The following is an 18,271-nucleotide window of genomic DNA, read 5'->3' as shown; positions in this document are numbered from 1 at the left end:
CTACTGGACAGTGCAGTGTCGCTGCGACACCTCAGCCACGTGCAAGGAGACTGCTGGGGGATCTCCCGCCACATGTCTGAAAGCTACTGGACAGTGCAGTGTCGCGGCGACACCTCAGCCACGTGCAAGGAGACTGCTGGGGGATCTCCCGCCAAATGTCTGAAAGCTACTGGACAGTGCAGTGTCGCTGCGACACCTCAGCCATGTGCAAGGAGACTGCTGGGGGATCTCCCGCCACATGTCTGAAAGCTACTGGACAGTGCAGTGTCGCTGCGACACCTCAGCCACGTGCAAGGAGACTGCTGGGGGATCTCCCGTCACATGTCTGAAAGCTACTGGACAGTGCAGTGTCGCTGCGACACCTCAGCCACGTGCAAGGAGACTGCTGGGGGATCTCCCGCCACATGTCTGAAAGCTACTGGACAGTGCAGTGTCGCTGCGACACCTCAGCCACGTGCAAGGAGACTGCTGGGGGATCTCCCGCCACATGTCTGAAAGCTACTGGACAGTGCAGTGTCGCTGCGACACCTCAGCCACGTGCAAGGAGACTGCTGGGGGATCTCCCGCCACATGTCTGAAAGCTACTGGACAGTGCAGTGTCGCTGCGACACCTCAGCCACGTGCAAGGAGACTGCTGGGGGATCTCCCGCCACATGTCTGAAAGCTACTGGACAGTGCAGTGTCGCTGCGACACCTCAGCCACGTGCAAGGAGACTGCTGGGGGATCTCCCGCCACATGTCTGAAAGCTACTGGACAGTGCAGTGTCGCTGCGACACCTCAGCCACGTGCAAGGAGACTGCTGGGGGATCTCCCGCCACATGTCTGAAAGCTACTGGACAGAGCAGTGTCGCTGCGACACCTCAGCCACGTGCAAGGAGACTGCTGGGGGATCTCCCGCCACATGTCTGAAAGCTACTGGACAGTGCAGTGTCGCTGCGACACCTCAGCCACGTGCAAGGAGACTGCTGGGGGATCTCCCGTCACATGTCTGAAAGCTACTGGACAGTGCAGTGTCGCTGCGACACCTCAGCCACGTGCAAGGAGACTGCTGGGGGATCTCCCGCCACATGTCTGAAAGCTACTGGACAGTGCAGTGTCGCGGCGACACCTCAGCCACGTGCAAGGAGACTGCTGGGGGATCTCCCGCCAAATGTCTGAAAGCTACTGGACAGTGCAGTGTCGCTGCGACACCTCAGCCATGTGCAAGGAGACTGCTGGGGGATCTCCCGCCACATGTCTGAAAGCTACTGGACAGTGCAGTGTCGCTGCGACACCTCAGCCACGTGCAAGGAGACTGCTGGGGGATCTCCCGTCACATGTCTGAAAGCTACTGGACAGTGCAGTGTCGCTGCGACACCTCAGCCACGTGCAAGGAGACTGCTGGGGGATCTCCCGCCACATGTCTGAAAGCTACTGGACAGTGCAGTGTCGCTGCGACACCTCAGCCACGTGCAAGGAGACTGCTGGGGGATCTCCCGCCACATGTCTGAAAGCTACTGGACAGTGCAGTGTCGCTGCGACACCTCAGCCACGTGCAAGGAGACTGCTGGGGGATCTCCCGCCACATGTCTGAAAGCTACTGGACAGTGCAGTGTCGCTGCGACACCTCAGCCACGTGCAAGGAGACTGCTGGGGGATCTCCCGCCACATGTCTGAAAGCTACTGGACAGTGCAGTGTCGCTGCGACACCTCAGCCACGTGCAAGGAGACTGCTGGGGGATCTCCCGCCACATGTCTGAAAGCTACTGGACAGTGCAGTGTCGCTGCGACACCTCAGCCACGTGCAAGGAGACTGCTGGGGGATCTCCCGCCACATGTCTGAAAGCTACTGGACAGTGCAGTGTCGCTGCGACACCTCAGCCATGTGCAAGGAGACTGCTGGGGGATCTCCCGTCACATGTCTGAAAGCTACTGGACAGTGCAGTGTCGCTGCGACACCTCAGCCACGTGCAAGGAGACTGCTGGGGGATCTCCCGCCACATGTCTGAAAGCTACTGGACAGTGCAGTGTCGCTGCGACACCTCAGCCACGTGTAAGGAGACTGCTGGGGGATCTCCCGTCACATGTCTGAAAGCTACTGGACAGTGCAGTGTCGCTGCGACACCTCAGCCACCGGCACGGGGACTCCCGGGAGCGCTGGACCCACGCGCCTCGGGCGGACGGCCGCGGAGAACGGCTGGCGGGCAGCCGGAGGAACTGGTAACCGCGAGGGGCCGAGAGGCTCGCTCATGTGTTGTCCGGGTCGTGCTGGCCAGCCGAGGCCTCGTGGTGCAACACCACGGCGCCGTCGCGCAGCGGGCTGGCGTGCAGCACGGCCGTGTGCGAGCCGGCCTCCTCGTCCAGCTGCACGCTCGTCTCCGCCGCGGACGGGATGGTGGTGAGGAACCTGACGGTGAGGCGCGACGGGGACCCGGGGGGGTCCGGGGCGTCGTCCTGGATGGCCGCCTGGCGTATGAGGCGCGGCTTGGCGCGCGCCCGGGGCAGCGTCTCCGCGGCGCCGACGGCGACCCCGCTGGACGCGCTCGACCGCGACATCCTCCACGTGCCCGTGCTCGCCGTCGTCGCCGACCCAGAGGAGTCGTTCCTCGAGCTGGACAGGTTCGAGTCCTGCGACGTCTTGCGGGCCACCAGCCACGAGGAGGCGCGCCGCTTGGGCTCGAGCAGGCGCAGCGGGATGCCGCAGCGGTGGTGGTGGCCCTGGCGCCACGAGTCGGAGCGCGACGAGCTGAAGTTCTCGCTCGACGACACGGACGAGGCCCTCTTGTGCTGCTTCTGCTGGATCTCGGCGATCTGGTAGGCGTACTGGTCGGAGCGGCCCCGGTGGCGCGGCTCGCGGGCGCCGTCGCGGCAGGGCAGCAGGAGCCGGCGCGCCTTGGCCGCGAGCCAGCGGCGCGGGTCGGTCCTCGCCCGGGGCTCCGCCATGGGCCCGTCTCCCGGCAGCAGCTTGGCCCCGCACGCGCACTGCGCCTGGTTCTCGCGCGAGGACCGGTCCACCAGGCTGTTGGTGTTGGCCGGGGTCTGGCGGTTGCTGAAGTTTGAGCTGTGCCGGCAGCGGCCGATGCCTCTGGTCACCCGCGACTCCTCGATGGCCTTGCAGATCAGCACGCAGTCCTTCTTGAACTGCTTCGTGAGGATGGCGTAGAGGAAGGGGTTGCAGCACGAGTTGAGCGGCAGCACGAACACCGTGAACACCTTGGCCTGCTCCAGGGACACCAGCTGCAGGCCGAACGCCGCCGTCAGCGAGAAGAAGGCGATGGGCGACCAGCAGATGAAGTCGGTGAACACGAGCAGGGCCATCCTCTTGGCGATGCGCGAGTCGTTGGAGTTCCAGGCCTGCGAGCCTCGGATGGCGCAGTACATCTTGAGGTAGCAGCCCATGAGGATGAGGAAGGCCACGCCATTGACGAACATGAGGAAGACGACATAGGCGAGGCTGGCGGGGCCCGTGGTCGTCTCGAAGGGCAGGCACACCGCGAACTTGCGGTACTCGCTGACCCCCAGGAGCGGCAGCACGGCCATCACGACGGAGAACCCCCAGCCGCACGCCATGATGTAGCCGGCGTGCTTCAGCGACAGCCTCTTGTTGAGGTGCATGGCGTGCGTGATGGCGTAGTTGCGCTCCAGCGTGATCACGGCGAGCGTGTACACGGACAGCTCGGAGCTGAGCACGCCCAGGAAGCCAGCCAGCTGGCAGCCGGCCGACATCTGCCACGGGATGGCGTACATGCGGAACTCTCCCAGCGTCGAGGCGTCCACCACGGCCAGAAACCCTGCGCACAGGAGTTGTTTCGTCTTCCTTCCCCCACAGCACACTCCGTGGCCCCCACAAGGGTGGGGCTGGGTGGACCCCTGGATCCAGGGCCTAGCCCCCGTTTAGTTTTAAATGTTTAACTATTATAATTTTTGTACCGCAGCTGTTGGTAGAAGAAGCCCACAAAGACACAAAAATTAACTCAGTAGTCGTTCAGGAGGGATTTGAAATTGAGCTGTGAGCGACAGCGGTAACTGTCTTCGTACATCGCAACTGTTTTTTTTCTCTCCATTTTCAGATACATCGAACTAATATGTTTCAAGCAGCGAATATTCACTCTATGTTTTTCGTGAGGAAGAGTCTGGAACTGTCTCTCGGCAATGTGCATTCTATTCGAAGAATAATAAAACTACACATTTCATTTCCAAACTCTGTTATCTATTAAAAAATTAATTTTCAAATCAAATTAAAAATATCTACGTTAAAATTTCAGCGCCTTCCCAGAATTTCCAAGTTTTCATTTGCGGGCAAAAGTATTGGATTGTTGTCTCAGCCAAGCACGGTCTGTACTTACAGTGTTACAAGTACTAAATTACGACTCTACCAGAGAGTTCAGAAACTTACTATAAGAATTAAATTAAACTTCTTATGTGTCAAAATACTAAGCAACTGGTGAAAACAAAAGCTATGAATTGTAGGTATTTTAAGCTGATCACTGCCACCATTAAACAAGATTAAATTTTGGTTGTAAATTTAGGCCTTGATAAAAAATAACACATAGAGCCTTTATATTTATTATAATTTTTAATGTGCTACAAATATACTTTTTATAATTACAATTTCTTTTTATTTTAAATATTTAATGTTTCTTATTTAAAGAGATAAATACTGAATCATATATTATTTTATATAATATGTTAGCGATATTTATTGCTCTTGATAGTTAAACAGTGACTTTTCAGTAGGTTCTGGTTCAATTTATTTGTCATACAATTATCAGGAATTCAGACTCCGCAAGATTTAGTTTAAAAATTGTCCTTTTTTAGCCAACATGTTTAATTTTATCTTGACAACAGAGCTTTTCGCCTTCTTCAAAATGTATCTCAAGACTATAAAAACATTTGGAGGGATTTTTACGCCAGAGATATTTTACTAAACGAAGAAATAATAAATGGCATAACTGATGACATTACGTACCAAATTGTTATCATGACTCGGAAAAAAAAACTAACTAAATCATGAAATGAGTGCGTTCTTACAGGCAGAGTATGATTTGTAAAGTGAATTAATCATTTAATTAAATACTTTTAAAATCACTATCATACTGTACATCTTTGGGCCTGAATTGAGAATTACAAAACAATAAAAAGCCATTATTTCAAAAAAAAATCTTATGGTTTAAGTCTTATTTATTAAAGACTTCGAAAATTAAATTATAATTTTAATTTTTTTTAATAATACTATCATTAAACTATAATTTTTCTAGCGAAAATCAGATAGTAACCTGCAAAAAAAAAAAAAAAATCCAAACTCAACAAAAAAAAAAAGGTATTGATTTCTAAATGAAAAGGTTTTAAAAACTTTTTAATTTGACTGATTAATATAATAATAATATTTCAGGTAACATTTTCCAATAGGTTCACATAAATAAAATTAATGGTTTGAGATAACATATATAAAAATTGGCTTTGTCGCTACATTACGTCAACATGCAAAGATAAAGAATTCATTATTAATATTCTCATTTAAGAAAACCATAAACAGTAAAGTTCAAAATGAACATAAAAGATGGTCGAAAGGTCATGGCTCACCCAAGTAGACGCCCATGAAGAAGTCGGCGGCGGCGAGGTTGCAGACGAGGAAACGAGGCACGTCCATCTTACTGCGCGAGAAGATCAGCACAAAGACCACCGTGCCATTTCCCAGCATGGCGAGCAGGAACACTATCCACACTCCACAGCGCAGAGTCCACCAGTCGAACAGGTCCTGGCAGGGCAGGAACGGTCCTGGAACACCACAGTGTTGCTGGTCATAACTGTGCCATTGCCCAGCATGGCTAGCAGGAACACTATCCACACTCCACAGCGCAGAGTCCACCAGTCGAACAGGTCCTGGCAGGGCAGGAACGGTCCTGGAACACCACAGTGTTGCTGGTCACTGTGCCATTGCCCAGCATGGCGAGCAGGAACACTATCCACACTCCACAGCGCAGAGTCCACCAGTCGAACAGGTCCTGGCAGGGCAGGAACGGTCCTGGAACACCACAGTGTTGCTGGTCATAACTGTGCCATTGCCCAGCATGGCTAGCAGGAACACTATCCACACGCCGCAGCGCAGAGTCCACCAGTCGAACAGGTCCTGGCAGGGCAGGAACGGTCCTGGAACACCACAGTGTTGCTGGTCATAACTGTGCCATTGCCCAGCATGGCAAGAAGGAACACTATCCACACTCCACAGCGCAGAGTCCACCAGTCGAACAGGTCCTGGCAGGGCAGGAACGGTCCTGGAACACCACAGTGTTGCTGGTCATAACTGTGCCATTGCCCAGCATGGCTAGCAGGAACACTATCCACACTCCACAGCGCAGAGTCCACCAGTCGAACAGGTCCTGGCAGGGCAGGAACGGTCCTGGAACACCACAGTGTTGCTGGTCATAACTGTGCCATTGCCCAGCATGGCAAGAAGGAACACTATCCACACTCCACAGCGCAGAGTCCACCAGTCGAACAGGTCCTGGCAGGGCAGGAACGGTCCTGGAACACCACAGTGTTGCTGGTCACTGTGCCATTGCCCAGCATGGCGAGCAGGAACACTATCCACACTCCACAGCGCAGAGTCCACCAGTCGAACAGGTCCTGGCAGGGCAGGAACGGTCCTGGAACACCACAGTGTTGCTGGTCACTGTGCCATTGCCCAGCATGGCGAGCAGGAACACTATCCACACTCCACAGCGCAGAGTCCACCAGTCGAACAGGTCCTGGCAGGGCAGGAACGGTCCTGGAACACCACAGTGTTGCTGGTCATAACTGTGCCATTGCCCAGCATGGCTAGCAGGAACACTATCCACACTCCACAGCGCAGAGTCCACCAGTCGAACAGGTCCTGGCAGGGCAGGAACGGTCCTGGAACACCACAGTGTTGCTGGTCATAACTGTGTCATTGCCCAGCATGGCAAGAAGGAACACTATCCACACTCCACAGCGCAGAGTCCACCAGTCGAACAGGTCCTGGCAGGGCAGGAACGGTCCTGGAACACCACAGTGTTGCTGGTCATAACTGTGCCATTGCCCAGCATGGCTAGCAGGAACACTATCCACACTCCACAGCGCAGAGTCCACCAGTCGAACAGGTCCTGGCAGGGCAGGAACGGTCCTGGAACACCACAGTGTTGCTGGTCATAACTGTGCCATTGCCCAGCATGGCAAGAAGGAACACTATCCACACTCCACAGCGCAGAGTCCACCAGTCGAACAGGTCCTGGCAGGGCAGGAACGGTCCTGGAACACCACAGTGTTGCTGGTCACTGTGCCATTGCCCAGCATGGCGAGCAGGAACACTATCCACACTCCACAGCGCAGAGTCCACCAGTCGAACAGGTCCTGGCAGGGCAGGAACGGTCCTGGAACACCACAGTGTTGCTGGTCATAACTGTGCCATTGCCCAGCATGGCAAGAAGGAACACTATCCACACGCCACAGCGCAGAGTCCACCAGTCGAACAGGTCCTGGCAGGGCAGGAACGGTCCTGGAACACCACAGTGTTGCTGGTCATAACTGTGCCATTGCCCAGCATGGCGAGCAGGAACACTATCCAGACGCCGCAGCGCAGAGTCCACCAGTCGAACAGGTCCTGGCACGGCAGGAATGGTCCTGGAACACCACAGTGTTGCTGGTCATAACTGTGCCGTTGCCCAGCATGGCGAGCAGGAACACTATCCACACTCCGCAGCGCAGAGTCCACCAGTCGAACAGGTCCTGGCACGGCAGGAACGGTCCTGAAACACCAGTGTTGCTGGTCATAACTGTGCCGTTGCCCAGCATGGCGAGCAGGAACACTATCCACACTCCGCAGCGCAGAGTCCACCAGTCGAACAGGTCCTGGCACGGTAGGAACGGTCCTGAAACACCAGTGTTGCTGGTCATAACTGTGCCGTTGCCCAGCATGGCGAGCAGGAACACTATCCACACGCCACAGCGCAGAGTCCACCAGTCGAACAGGTCCTGGCACGGCAGGAACGGTCCTGAAACACCACAGTGTTGCTGGTCATAACTGTGCCATTGCCCAGCATGACAAGAAGGAACATACACAATATCCTGCAGTTCAATGTCCACTAGTTAAAAAGGCCCTGGTACAGCAGGAATGGACCTGTAACACCACATGGCTTTTGAACATTAACGGTCCATTGACCGTAATGAAAAGTAGAAACCTTTCTCCACACCCCATAGTGCACGATCAACCAGTCAAATTGGTAGGTACTGGCACGGCAGCAATGACTCTGCAAAAGACACAATTCTGCTAACGGTAACTGTGCCAATGAACAGTGACAAGTTTAATGCTATCCACTCTCTGCAGCTCAGTCCAACAAGTCCTGGCACGGCAGGAAATGTGTTAAAACACTACAGGTCTGCTGTCCATAATTGTGCTAATGCCCAGTAGAGCATGCAGGAAAACTAATTACATCCTTAACTAAGCGTCCAACAGTTTAACAGGTCCTGGAACAAATGAAACAGTTCTGAAATATCAACAGTGTAGCTGGGTATGCCACTGCACCACAGTTTGTGAGACATGCCAGCACTACTGGTTGTAATACAAGCAACTATATATATATATATATATATATATATATATATATATATATATATATATATATATATAATTACGGAAAGAACTCAATATGAGAAAAGATATTATTTTGTGCAATTAAAAAAAAACTATTAATTTTCAACAGAGATATTGTCTAAGATAACATAAAGAAACATGTTAGTTTTTATTGCCCATTTGAAGGTATAAAGCTTTTAAGAACCGGACTAAGGATAAACCATGAAAAATAATTAATCTTTCAATGATTATTGAACATTTAATAAATTAGTTCGAAAGAACTTCCCGTGAATTAGATTATGCATTTTAAATATAAAGCATTAAAACATAGTAGTACATACGTATATTTTGGTTCATTTATATAATATTGCAGGACTATTACACTGTTCCAGCTTGACAATGTAATTTTTTTGAAATGTTTCAGGCATATATTGCTTTATTTGACATCATAATTTACACTACAATTTTTGAAGAACACATCTGCAATGTTGCAGAATGTTACACTGTTTCAATAAGTTAATCTTATATGTTTGAACTGTATTCGTCACATATTGTTTTCTCTGGCAGCAATATACAACCTATATAATTGAAGAATCATGCAAGAAATCTTGCAAAAACTTAACAATACTACAATGTGATAATGTTACATTTCTGAAATGTTAAAAAAGGTCGCAGGCTTTCGTGGCAATGGGCTGGAGTTGGTTCGCTTCAATGTTGTAGCCGCATCAAAGGCAATGATATCACCGACGTTTCAGTCGAAGTTGCATTCGCCATCATCAGGGAGAAGTGAAAGTACTTCTGCCTTTTAATACTCTCGCCTGAGAGGGGAGTTTTCCCGAATGTGTGCAGCTGTGGGCCAATCAGAGCCTTCCTTTCCTCTGGTTGGCCTGTTGATTTGGCCAATTGAAGCTGGGTTTATGTGATTGGGTGGGAGTACTGGCCAATCAGTAGCCTCTTCACATCTGGTTGGCTCGGCTGTCTGTTTTTGGATGCACAACTAGGTTATGAGGATTTCCACAGAGCAGGTTCCATATTCTGCTTAATTTATATACATCCTCTCTATTTATGTTCGATGGGTGTTTTAATATTGCTACTGATTCTAGAATGTATCTATTATTGTACTGTGGCATTTTGGCAATGGCGTGAAACTGGTCGAATTCATTGGTGTGCCTGGTTTCCAAAGAATTTTCAGCTGTGGCTGATGGTAGGTTTTCAAGTTTATAGTTGCTGCTATGTTCCTCAATCCTTGTGATAATTCGTTATTATTATTACTGTCAGTTTGATGAAAGTATACTTAGCCACATCAAAACGGAACCTTGTACACACCAGATGGATTTTTTTGCAAACAGACCAGTCAACCAGAAGAGAAGTCAGCCAATCACAGAAGCCCAGATCCGATTGGCCAAACCAACCCCGAGGGAAAGAAGGCACCGATTGGACCCACAGCTTTAGCCAATCGGAAAGCAAATCCAATGTCAGGCGAGAGTATTGAAAGGCAGGAGAACTTGATGAAGGCAACTGCAACGCTGACCCAGGGCCGGTGCAAGGTAAATTGGCGCCCTAGACGAAAAACCTTAATGCCCCCCCCCCCCCCCCCCCCTCCGCCGCCACCACGGCCGGACACCCCAAAAAATATTTTCCTTGCCTCAAAATACAACACGTAAGCCTAAGATTTTGTCAACAATCAAATGTAAACACGCTTGTGTTTTTTTTTAACTTTTTTTACTTATTACAAATAATAAACAGGTCACCGTGGACTTTAAATAATTACTTATATCAATATAAACATTCCAAACTGTTACAAAAATCCATTTACATCTAGTTTCAATAATCGTTAAACATGTTATATCAGCTGTTGTGTGTCGTGCTGCGCCACCCCCAGCTACTTGGCACCCTGGGCGGTCGCCTAGTTCGCCTGTATGGACGCGCCGGCCCTGCGCTGACCTAGACCTTTGAATATAAATACTGTATAGAAGTCGCGAGTGGATAGGATTCACTCTACGTTTTTTCAGAAGCATATGAAGAGCAGCTTGGGAACTTCACTGCTGCAGTGCGCTGCCGTAACGCCCTGTATCGTCTTAGTTGTTATTTACACGTTAGAGCGCAGCCCTGTCGCCCGCTGTCATTCCCCGCACCCCCCATCTATCATTCACAGCAGCTCAAGTTCGTTCAAGGGGAGGGGGAAGGGGTGTTTGAAGAGTTAGACACTTGTCCGCTAGGGACCACCACAAGTCGATGCCCTAGAGATGGTGGCGTGCGGCGGTGAATTAACCAACTACCTCAAAACCGTATTAGAAATTTTTTAACCTGGGCTGGCGACTTCTATACAGTATATATATTCAAAGCCTGGACGTGTATGCGGTGTGTTCGCCTTCGACGCGGGCAGAAACGCGAAGTGAAGCGACGTGCGAGGCGGCCACCCACCGGGCAGCGGCAGACACTTGATCCTGGAGGGCGGCAGGTCGCTGGCCAGCGAGCGGCTGCTGTCCTGCTCCTCGAAGTACTCCTCCACGTAGGACGGCATGTTGCCCGGGTACGTGAAGTCCGAGCCGAAGTTGTCCCACAGCTCGTTGATCTGCGTGCCGAACTTGCTGCTCAGGTTCTCTGCACCACCACCACCAGCGACACTGGGCTCAGTCACCCACACAGCCTCAGTCAGCCCACACATGCAGCACAGAGCCTGGTTCGTGGGACTGGGCTCAGCCCCCACTCAGCCGTAGCGAGCCCACACGAGCGGCACAGAGCCTGGTTCGTGGCGTAAGGCCTGGCTCCTTTTTATGAATGTCGGTCATACTTGTTTGAGCATGGATAATAGAACAAAAATTAAGTTTTTTTAAAATTTTTTATCCAAAATATTATTATTTATTTCCAGTCAACAAACATAACACCAAAATGATTATTTGCTTTTACTTCTTCTTAGGCCGGTGTAGCACAAACCTATATGTATATTATATATATAAAAGTAGTGTACAAATATCGGTCTAGCGGGTAAAAATTAAACTATTATGGCGGTAATGCACTTTAGCAGACAACATGTGCGACACAAACGCTCCTAGTAACAAGTATTGAAAACAAGATGCCGGCAGCACTCTCTAGCAGACGCCATGTGTACTATGTGACACTATCCTGGTAGCGAGAACTGAAATTAAGAAAGTGGTTCTGTCTAGAATAGACGTTGCTATTATTCCTTCAAATTAAAAAAAAATCAAGTCCGAATATGTGTGTTATTATTTATATATCTTATTTAATTCTCAATCTGGTAAATGTCTTGATGGCCAAGTGGTAAAAGGCATATGTTTTCCAAACCAGAGGTCAGAGCTGTGTTGGTTCAAATCACAATGCTTCCAATGTATTTTTCTAAAAGAATTTAAATTTATATGTTGATAAGGACCATAACAGCTCTGGTAGGTAATAGAATATCAACCTTATGTGATGAGACACAGTGATGCTGGCACTCTCTATGAGTAAACAGCAGAAACAAAGATGTCGGTATCAAAGATGGCGGCCTCCAGCAAAACAGCGTATCACAATATGGCAGCAATGACATCATTCAATTTGGCAGCCTACAGCAGACAAAAACAAAATGGCGGTATGAAGTCAGTATCGAAAAATGTGGCTGTGACATCAGATCCAAGATGGTGGACATGTTATTAGAATTCAAGATGGTGGCCGTAACGAAAATTTAAAAGTTCTATAATCCAAGATGGCGGCCATAAAGAAACGTGCAACGATGACATCATACATATCCAATATGGTGTGCATAAAGAAAATGGAGCAGGGCTCTCATTTTCAAGATGGCGGATCAAAGATGGCGGCCGGGGTCAAGGTAAAAGGTCAAGGTCATCCAAGATGGGCACCGAGACGTCATAATAAAAGATGGCGGTTGGCACCAGGCACAACACTCTTGAATCCAGGGCTCGGACCACAGTTGTACACTACTTATATATATTAATAACAAAATATCGAAATGTCGCAATACGAGAAAATTCATATTCCTAAATGCTGTATGCCCGAGAAATGTTTCTGTTAAGGAAAAAACACATATAAAACTTTGATTAACAAGGTTTTTTTTTGTACAGCCAATACCAGCTAAACAAAATTTAGTTTTTAACTTAAAACCATACGAGTAAAACAAAAAGAAAATTATTCTTAAATTTTTAATTTGAAGGGTCGGTTTCTCCCTCCTATCTGACTGATCCTCAAACATCACACACCATAACTGAGAATTATGGAAATTGCCACCCTCGCACCAAGTTACTTTTCAGCACCGAAATTGTGTCAATGCTATAAGGAAACAATAAAAAAAAATTTGGAGTACTTCTCTAAATCTTTCAAGTTTATCGAAGGAGAATTATTTACCTTAAACCACGTCACCCCAACTTTATTTGAACCAGTCCTTCGAACAAACCATCCAACTGGGGAGAATGAGTCGAAACATGGAATTATTAAAATTTATATGAGCGCAACTAAATATTGAAAGAAGGAAAAAAAAACTGTGTCAACTGCCTATGTTTTAACATTAAATTGGATTACTGGTTTTTAATGCCAGTCACTTACTTGGCTATTTAAATTCCAAGGAAAGTACACCCAGTGCTAGCCCAAAACAGATGACCGGAAAAATTTGCGAATTCATTTCGCGATAGGTTAAAATACAAATAGTTATTCCTCAGTGCTGTCTCTGCTATTGGCTCACAACTCACCTGGATGACTCTGGGCCAATGAGAAACGCCCAACCAAAGCTTTATCGAATCACAGGCTGCTACGTTGGGACGTCTCACAAGACAGCAGCCAATGAGTTGGTGACATTTGACCGAGTGTACGTGGAACTATGAAGTTCATCCTGGAGGATATTAAATCCGCGAATTTTTCCGCTCCCTACTCATAACGTTGCCAAATAACGCAACTTTTGTACAGTCATGCCAACAGAAATTAAATTTTCCTGCAGCACAAATAAAATTATAAAATAGTAGATTTTAACAAAACTATCGAAACAATTTCAAATGTCAGTTGGGCCCACATCAGAATATTTTTGTTATCTCTCGAGTTGTGTTGGTTGTGCAGGTATACCAACCCACCACGCCGCCTCCACGCAAGGAAGGATTCTGCCAGGCATGAGGGCGGAAGGCAGAATCACGTGGTGGTGGAAGCAGCGACAAACACAAGAAAATCGCAGGGCCAAGTCACCGCGACTTATTCGCTTACAGCGACATAGTAATCTCGAAACTTCTCAACTGGCATATTATGGAGGGACATCAAAACAGAACCTTGTTTTTAACGTAAGTTTTGTGAGAGATTTTAAAAACAAATGGAGGAACTAAAGTATTTAAATAAATAAAAAGTGTTATAATGTATATTTTATATTGCTATTCAAGTATTATTAGTTTTTAATGTGTTTCTTTAATTAATATTTTTTTTTTTAAATTTAAATAACGTATGCTCATAGACACCAAATTTAACTAATAAATATTTGCAAAGATTCAGTATACAGTCATCTAAATATGAAATGTGTCTTCTGTAATATTTCAGTAATTTATAAAAATTAAATATTTATCATAGATTTTTTAAAAATATATTCTATTAATTACTATAATAATGTTGAAAACACAGAAACTGGCCTTACTTCAGTAAAATAACATAGTGGCTTCTTTTTTGAATTGAAACTTCTTTGCTGAGGAGCTTTAATTTCCGGTCCTTAAGAAAATTCCGATCACGTGAAGGGAACAGCTAGGCACGTGGTGGGGGAACCGGTAGAGGAAGAGAGTGCGTCATCGGCGATGCCACCCTAACGCATGCGCTAGCGGTCGAATGGGGGATAGGTACGTAGCGGAGCATGCTGAATGCTGGTTGTAACGGCCGGAAGGGGAGACGGCAGGGGAGAGGTAGAACTGACGCAGCAGTGATGCTCGAGGAGAGGGCTACAACTGCAGCGCCGGGCGTGTCGTGTGTCGCCGCTCGAGCAGACGGCGACCTGCCACGTCACCGGAGGCGACACGCGACTCCAGGAGAGGGCTACAACTGCAGCGCCGGGCGAGTCGCGTGTCGCCGCTCGAGCAGACGGCGACCTGCCACGTCACCGGAGGCGACACGCGACTCCAGGAGAGGGCTACAACTGCAGCGCCGGGCGTGTCGTGTGTCGCCGCTCGAGCAGACGGCGACCTGCCACGTCACCGGAGGCGACACGCGACTCCAGGAGAGGGCTACAACTGCAGCGCCGGGCGAGTCGCGTGTCGCCGCTCGAGCAGACGGCGACCTGCCACGTCACCGGAGGCGACACGGGACTCCAGGAGAGGGCTACAACTGCAGCGCCGGGCGAGTCGCGTGTCGCCGCTCGAGCAGACGGCGACCTGCCACGTCACCGGCGGCGACACGCGACTCGAGGAGAGGGAGGGCGACAACTGCAGTGCCGGGCGAGTCGCGTGTCGCCGCTCGAGCAGACGGCGACCTGCCACGTCACCGGCGGCGACACGCGACTCCAGGAGAGGGCTACAACTGCACCGCCGGGCGAGTCGCGTGTCGCCGCTCGAGCAGACGGCGACCTGCCACGTCACCGGCGGCGACACGCGACTCCAGGAGAGGGCTACAACTGCAGCGCCGGGCGAGTCGCGTGTCGCCGCTCGAGCAGACGGCGACCTGCCACGTCACCGGCGGCGACACGCGACTCGAGGAGAGGGAGGGCGACAACTGCAGTGCCGGGCGAGTCGCGTGTCGCCGCTCGAGCAGACGGCGACCTGCCACGTCACCGGAGGCGACACGCGACTCCAGGAGAGGGCTACAACTGCAGCGCCGGGCGAGTCGCGTGTCGCCGCTCGAGCAGACGGCGACCTGCCACGTCACCGGCGGCGACACGCGACTCCAGGAGAGGGCTACAACTGCAGCGCCGGGCGAGTCGCGTGTCGCCGCTCGAGCAGACGGCGACCTGCCACGTCACCGGCGGCGACACGCGACTCGAGGAGAGGGAGGGCGACAACTGCAGTGCCGGGCGAGTCGCGTGTCGCCGCTCGAGCAGACGGCGACCTGCCACGTCACCGGCGGCGACACGCGACTCCAGGAGAGGGCTACAACTGCAGCGCCGGGCGAGTCGCGTGTCGCCGCTCGAGCAGACGGCGACCTGCCACGTCACCGGCGGCGACACGCGACTCGAGGAGAGGGCTACAACTGCAGCGCCGGGCGTGTCGCGTGTCGCCGCTCGAGCAGACGGCGACCTGCCACGTCACCGGCGGCGACACGCGACTCGAGGAGAGGGCTACACGCTACGCGCGACACGGGCTGTCGCCGGTACGGGGCCCCCAAGACTCACGCAGCTGCGGCCAGATGTCGGCGAGGCCGCTGGAGTTCCACAGGCTGAGGTCGAACTCGTTGTCGGTGGGGAAGAAGACGGTCTCGTGCAGCGCCTGGCGCGGCGGCGGCTCGGCCGGGATGAGCGGCAGGAAGGCGCAGCAGTGGTAGGCGTAGGACAGCACCAGGCTCTGGATGCGCGGGAAGCTCTCGGGCGGCGGGAACTCGCGCAGGTTCGGGTTGTTGAAGGTCTTCACGTGCAGCAGGCGGTCCAGCCCGGCCGGCGGCAGCGACGGGAACAGGTTGTTGCCCAGGTTCCTGCGCGCAGACAACAACAACACGGTCCCCCGTCACTGGGGACACCACTTGTACCTTCATCGTCTCTCACATACGGGAAGCCTTCTTTTCACAGACGAGGGAGTCAAACACTCAATCGTGCATCTTCGGGTTTTTGTTTGTTCATTGTAAAAGGTTAGTTTAGCTACATTATAAATACTTTAAAACATTGTGGACGGTTGATTTGAGTTAGGATAGCTGCATTAAAGACACCGTGAAATCATGTAAACGTTTTCCTAGCGCTGGATAGCTTCACATTAAAAAGTTATTTGCTACGGAACCATAAAATTATTTTTACAGTATTTTTAATGTGGCTATACTTACCTAATATAACCAACCATCCACAATGTTTTAAATTATTTATAATGTAGCTAACCTATCCTAATCAACAGCAAAATTTAATGTCACACCGGTTTATACAATGAGATAGAACGGAAAAAAAAAGCGAGCATGAACTTCGGCGAACTTTGGGTGTGTCTCTCTCGTCTGTGAAATGATGGCTTCCCCACACATACCTACACAAACAACACATCCTCCTACACCTCCATGGACTGTTGCACACACAAAGAGCACACTATCCTCCACATATATGGTCTGACGCACACACAAACACAACAAACACACACAAATTCTTCACTCTAACAGCTTGAATCATACTCAAACAACACATCCTCCTGCACTTCCATGGACTGATGCACACTCAAACAAACAACACATCCTTCTGCAATTCCACGGACTGTTGCACACACAAACAACACATTCTTCTGCACTTTTTATGACCGATGCACACACGAAGAACACACTATCCTCCACATCTATGGTCTGACGCACACACGAACACAACAAACAAACACAAATTCTTCACACTTACAGCTTGAATTATACACAAACAACACATCCTCCTGCAAATTCCATGGCCTGATGCACACTCAAACAAACAACACATCCTCCTGCACTTCCATGGACTGATGCACGCACAAACAACACATTCTTCTGAACTTTTGTGTCTGATGCACACATGAAGAACACACTATCCTCCACATCTATGGCCTGATGCACACTCAAACAAACAACACATCCTTCTGCACTTTCATGGACTGTTGCACACACAAACAACACATTCTTCTGCACTTTTATGTCTGATGCACACACGAAGAACACGCTATCCTCCACATCCATGGTCTGACGCACACACAAACATGAACTCCTCACTCTTAAAAGTTTGAACCACGCACAAACAAAACACATATTCTAATGCATTCAATAAGTTCTGCAGCAACTTAGAAAAACATTTTTTTCTTGAACTTCCTCAATTCAGTGTTTTGAATTAAATCGATTAGATATGACAGCCTTTTAAAACGAAAGTATCATTTATCCTTATTCTTTGCCTATGTGCAGTTATGATATATATATATATATATATATATATATATATATATATATATATTTGGTAATTAAAATTTTTTAAGATTATACAACAGTCGGGTTTGGGGATCTAGTAAAGATCACTTACCTACAGCATTCAACCAAAAAGAAACATCGAATGCTGTCTTCAATATTTATGCACCTATCTAAGATTGTTACACTGGACTAGTGCTCAGATCAACTGCTTAACGAAGCGACCCCAAGCAGCCACTGCCTACTGACCAACAGGGATACCATCATCGCCAGTAGCGGGCCCAGGGGCGGAGCACCCAGACTTGGGCCCGCGAGGAGTCCCAGGTCGCTGAATGCGGCCCCTAACCTCCTGATTGGTTCCTATAAAATATTGTTTTGGCATTTTTGTAAATGAACAGACTTTGAAAAATTTTGCTGCCAAGCAGTGATGACTGCAAATGGCCAATTGAATTAAATTTAATTTCGTGGGAGGTGAGTTTATTTTGATGTTAATCTCGTGTGCTGTCCAGCCCTTCATTTAATTGAAGAAGAAAAAAGGGGGGTTGTCTGCAAAGTCGGTTTACGGACGATAATTTTACGTGATAACGTCATAAGAAAAACATTGATGAAAAATTGAATACTTTTTAATTTTCAAATTTATATTTACAGTTTTTTGCAAATTTAATTTAAATAAATTTGTTTAAATATAATCA

General features: G+C 49.4%; 1 protein-coding gene across 1 annotated transcript in view; it reads right to left on the bottom strand.

Annotated features, from left to right (window-relative positions):
• Positions 1 to 2,164: 2,164 nt before the first annotated feature.
• LOC134540674 (leucine-rich repeat-containing G-protein coupled receptor 5) overlaps positions 2,165 to 18,271 on the bottom strand; it is a 403,985-nt gene continuing 387,878 nt past the window's right edge. The window contains exons 14-17 of the mRNA XM_063383546.1: positions 15,868 to 16,163; positions 10,995 to 11,174; positions 5,564 to 5,758; positions 2,165 to 3,771 (exon numbers count right to left, since the gene is read on the bottom strand). Of these exons, the coding sequence (XP_063239616.1) occupies positions 2,228 to 3,771; positions 5,564 to 5,758; positions 10,995 to 11,174; positions 15,868 to 16,163 (2,215 nt within the window). The 3' untranslated portion in view covers positions 2,165 to 2,227. The remainder of the gene's footprint in view (positions 3,772 to 5,563; positions 5,759 to 10,994; positions 11,175 to 15,867; positions 16,164 to 18,271) is intronic.

This window comes from Bacillus rossius, chromosome 17 (assembly GCF_032445375.1).
Source record: "Bacillus rossius redtenbacheri isolate Brsri chromosome 17, Brsri_v3, whole genome shotgun sequence".
In the NCBI taxonomy this organism is placed as follows: Eukaryota; Metazoa; Arthropoda; class Insecta; order Phasmatodea; family Bacillidae; genus Bacillus; species Bacillus rossius.
The sequence above is the reverse complement of the archived record's forward strand: the minus strand, read 5'-3'. Positions and strand labels throughout refer to the sequence as shown.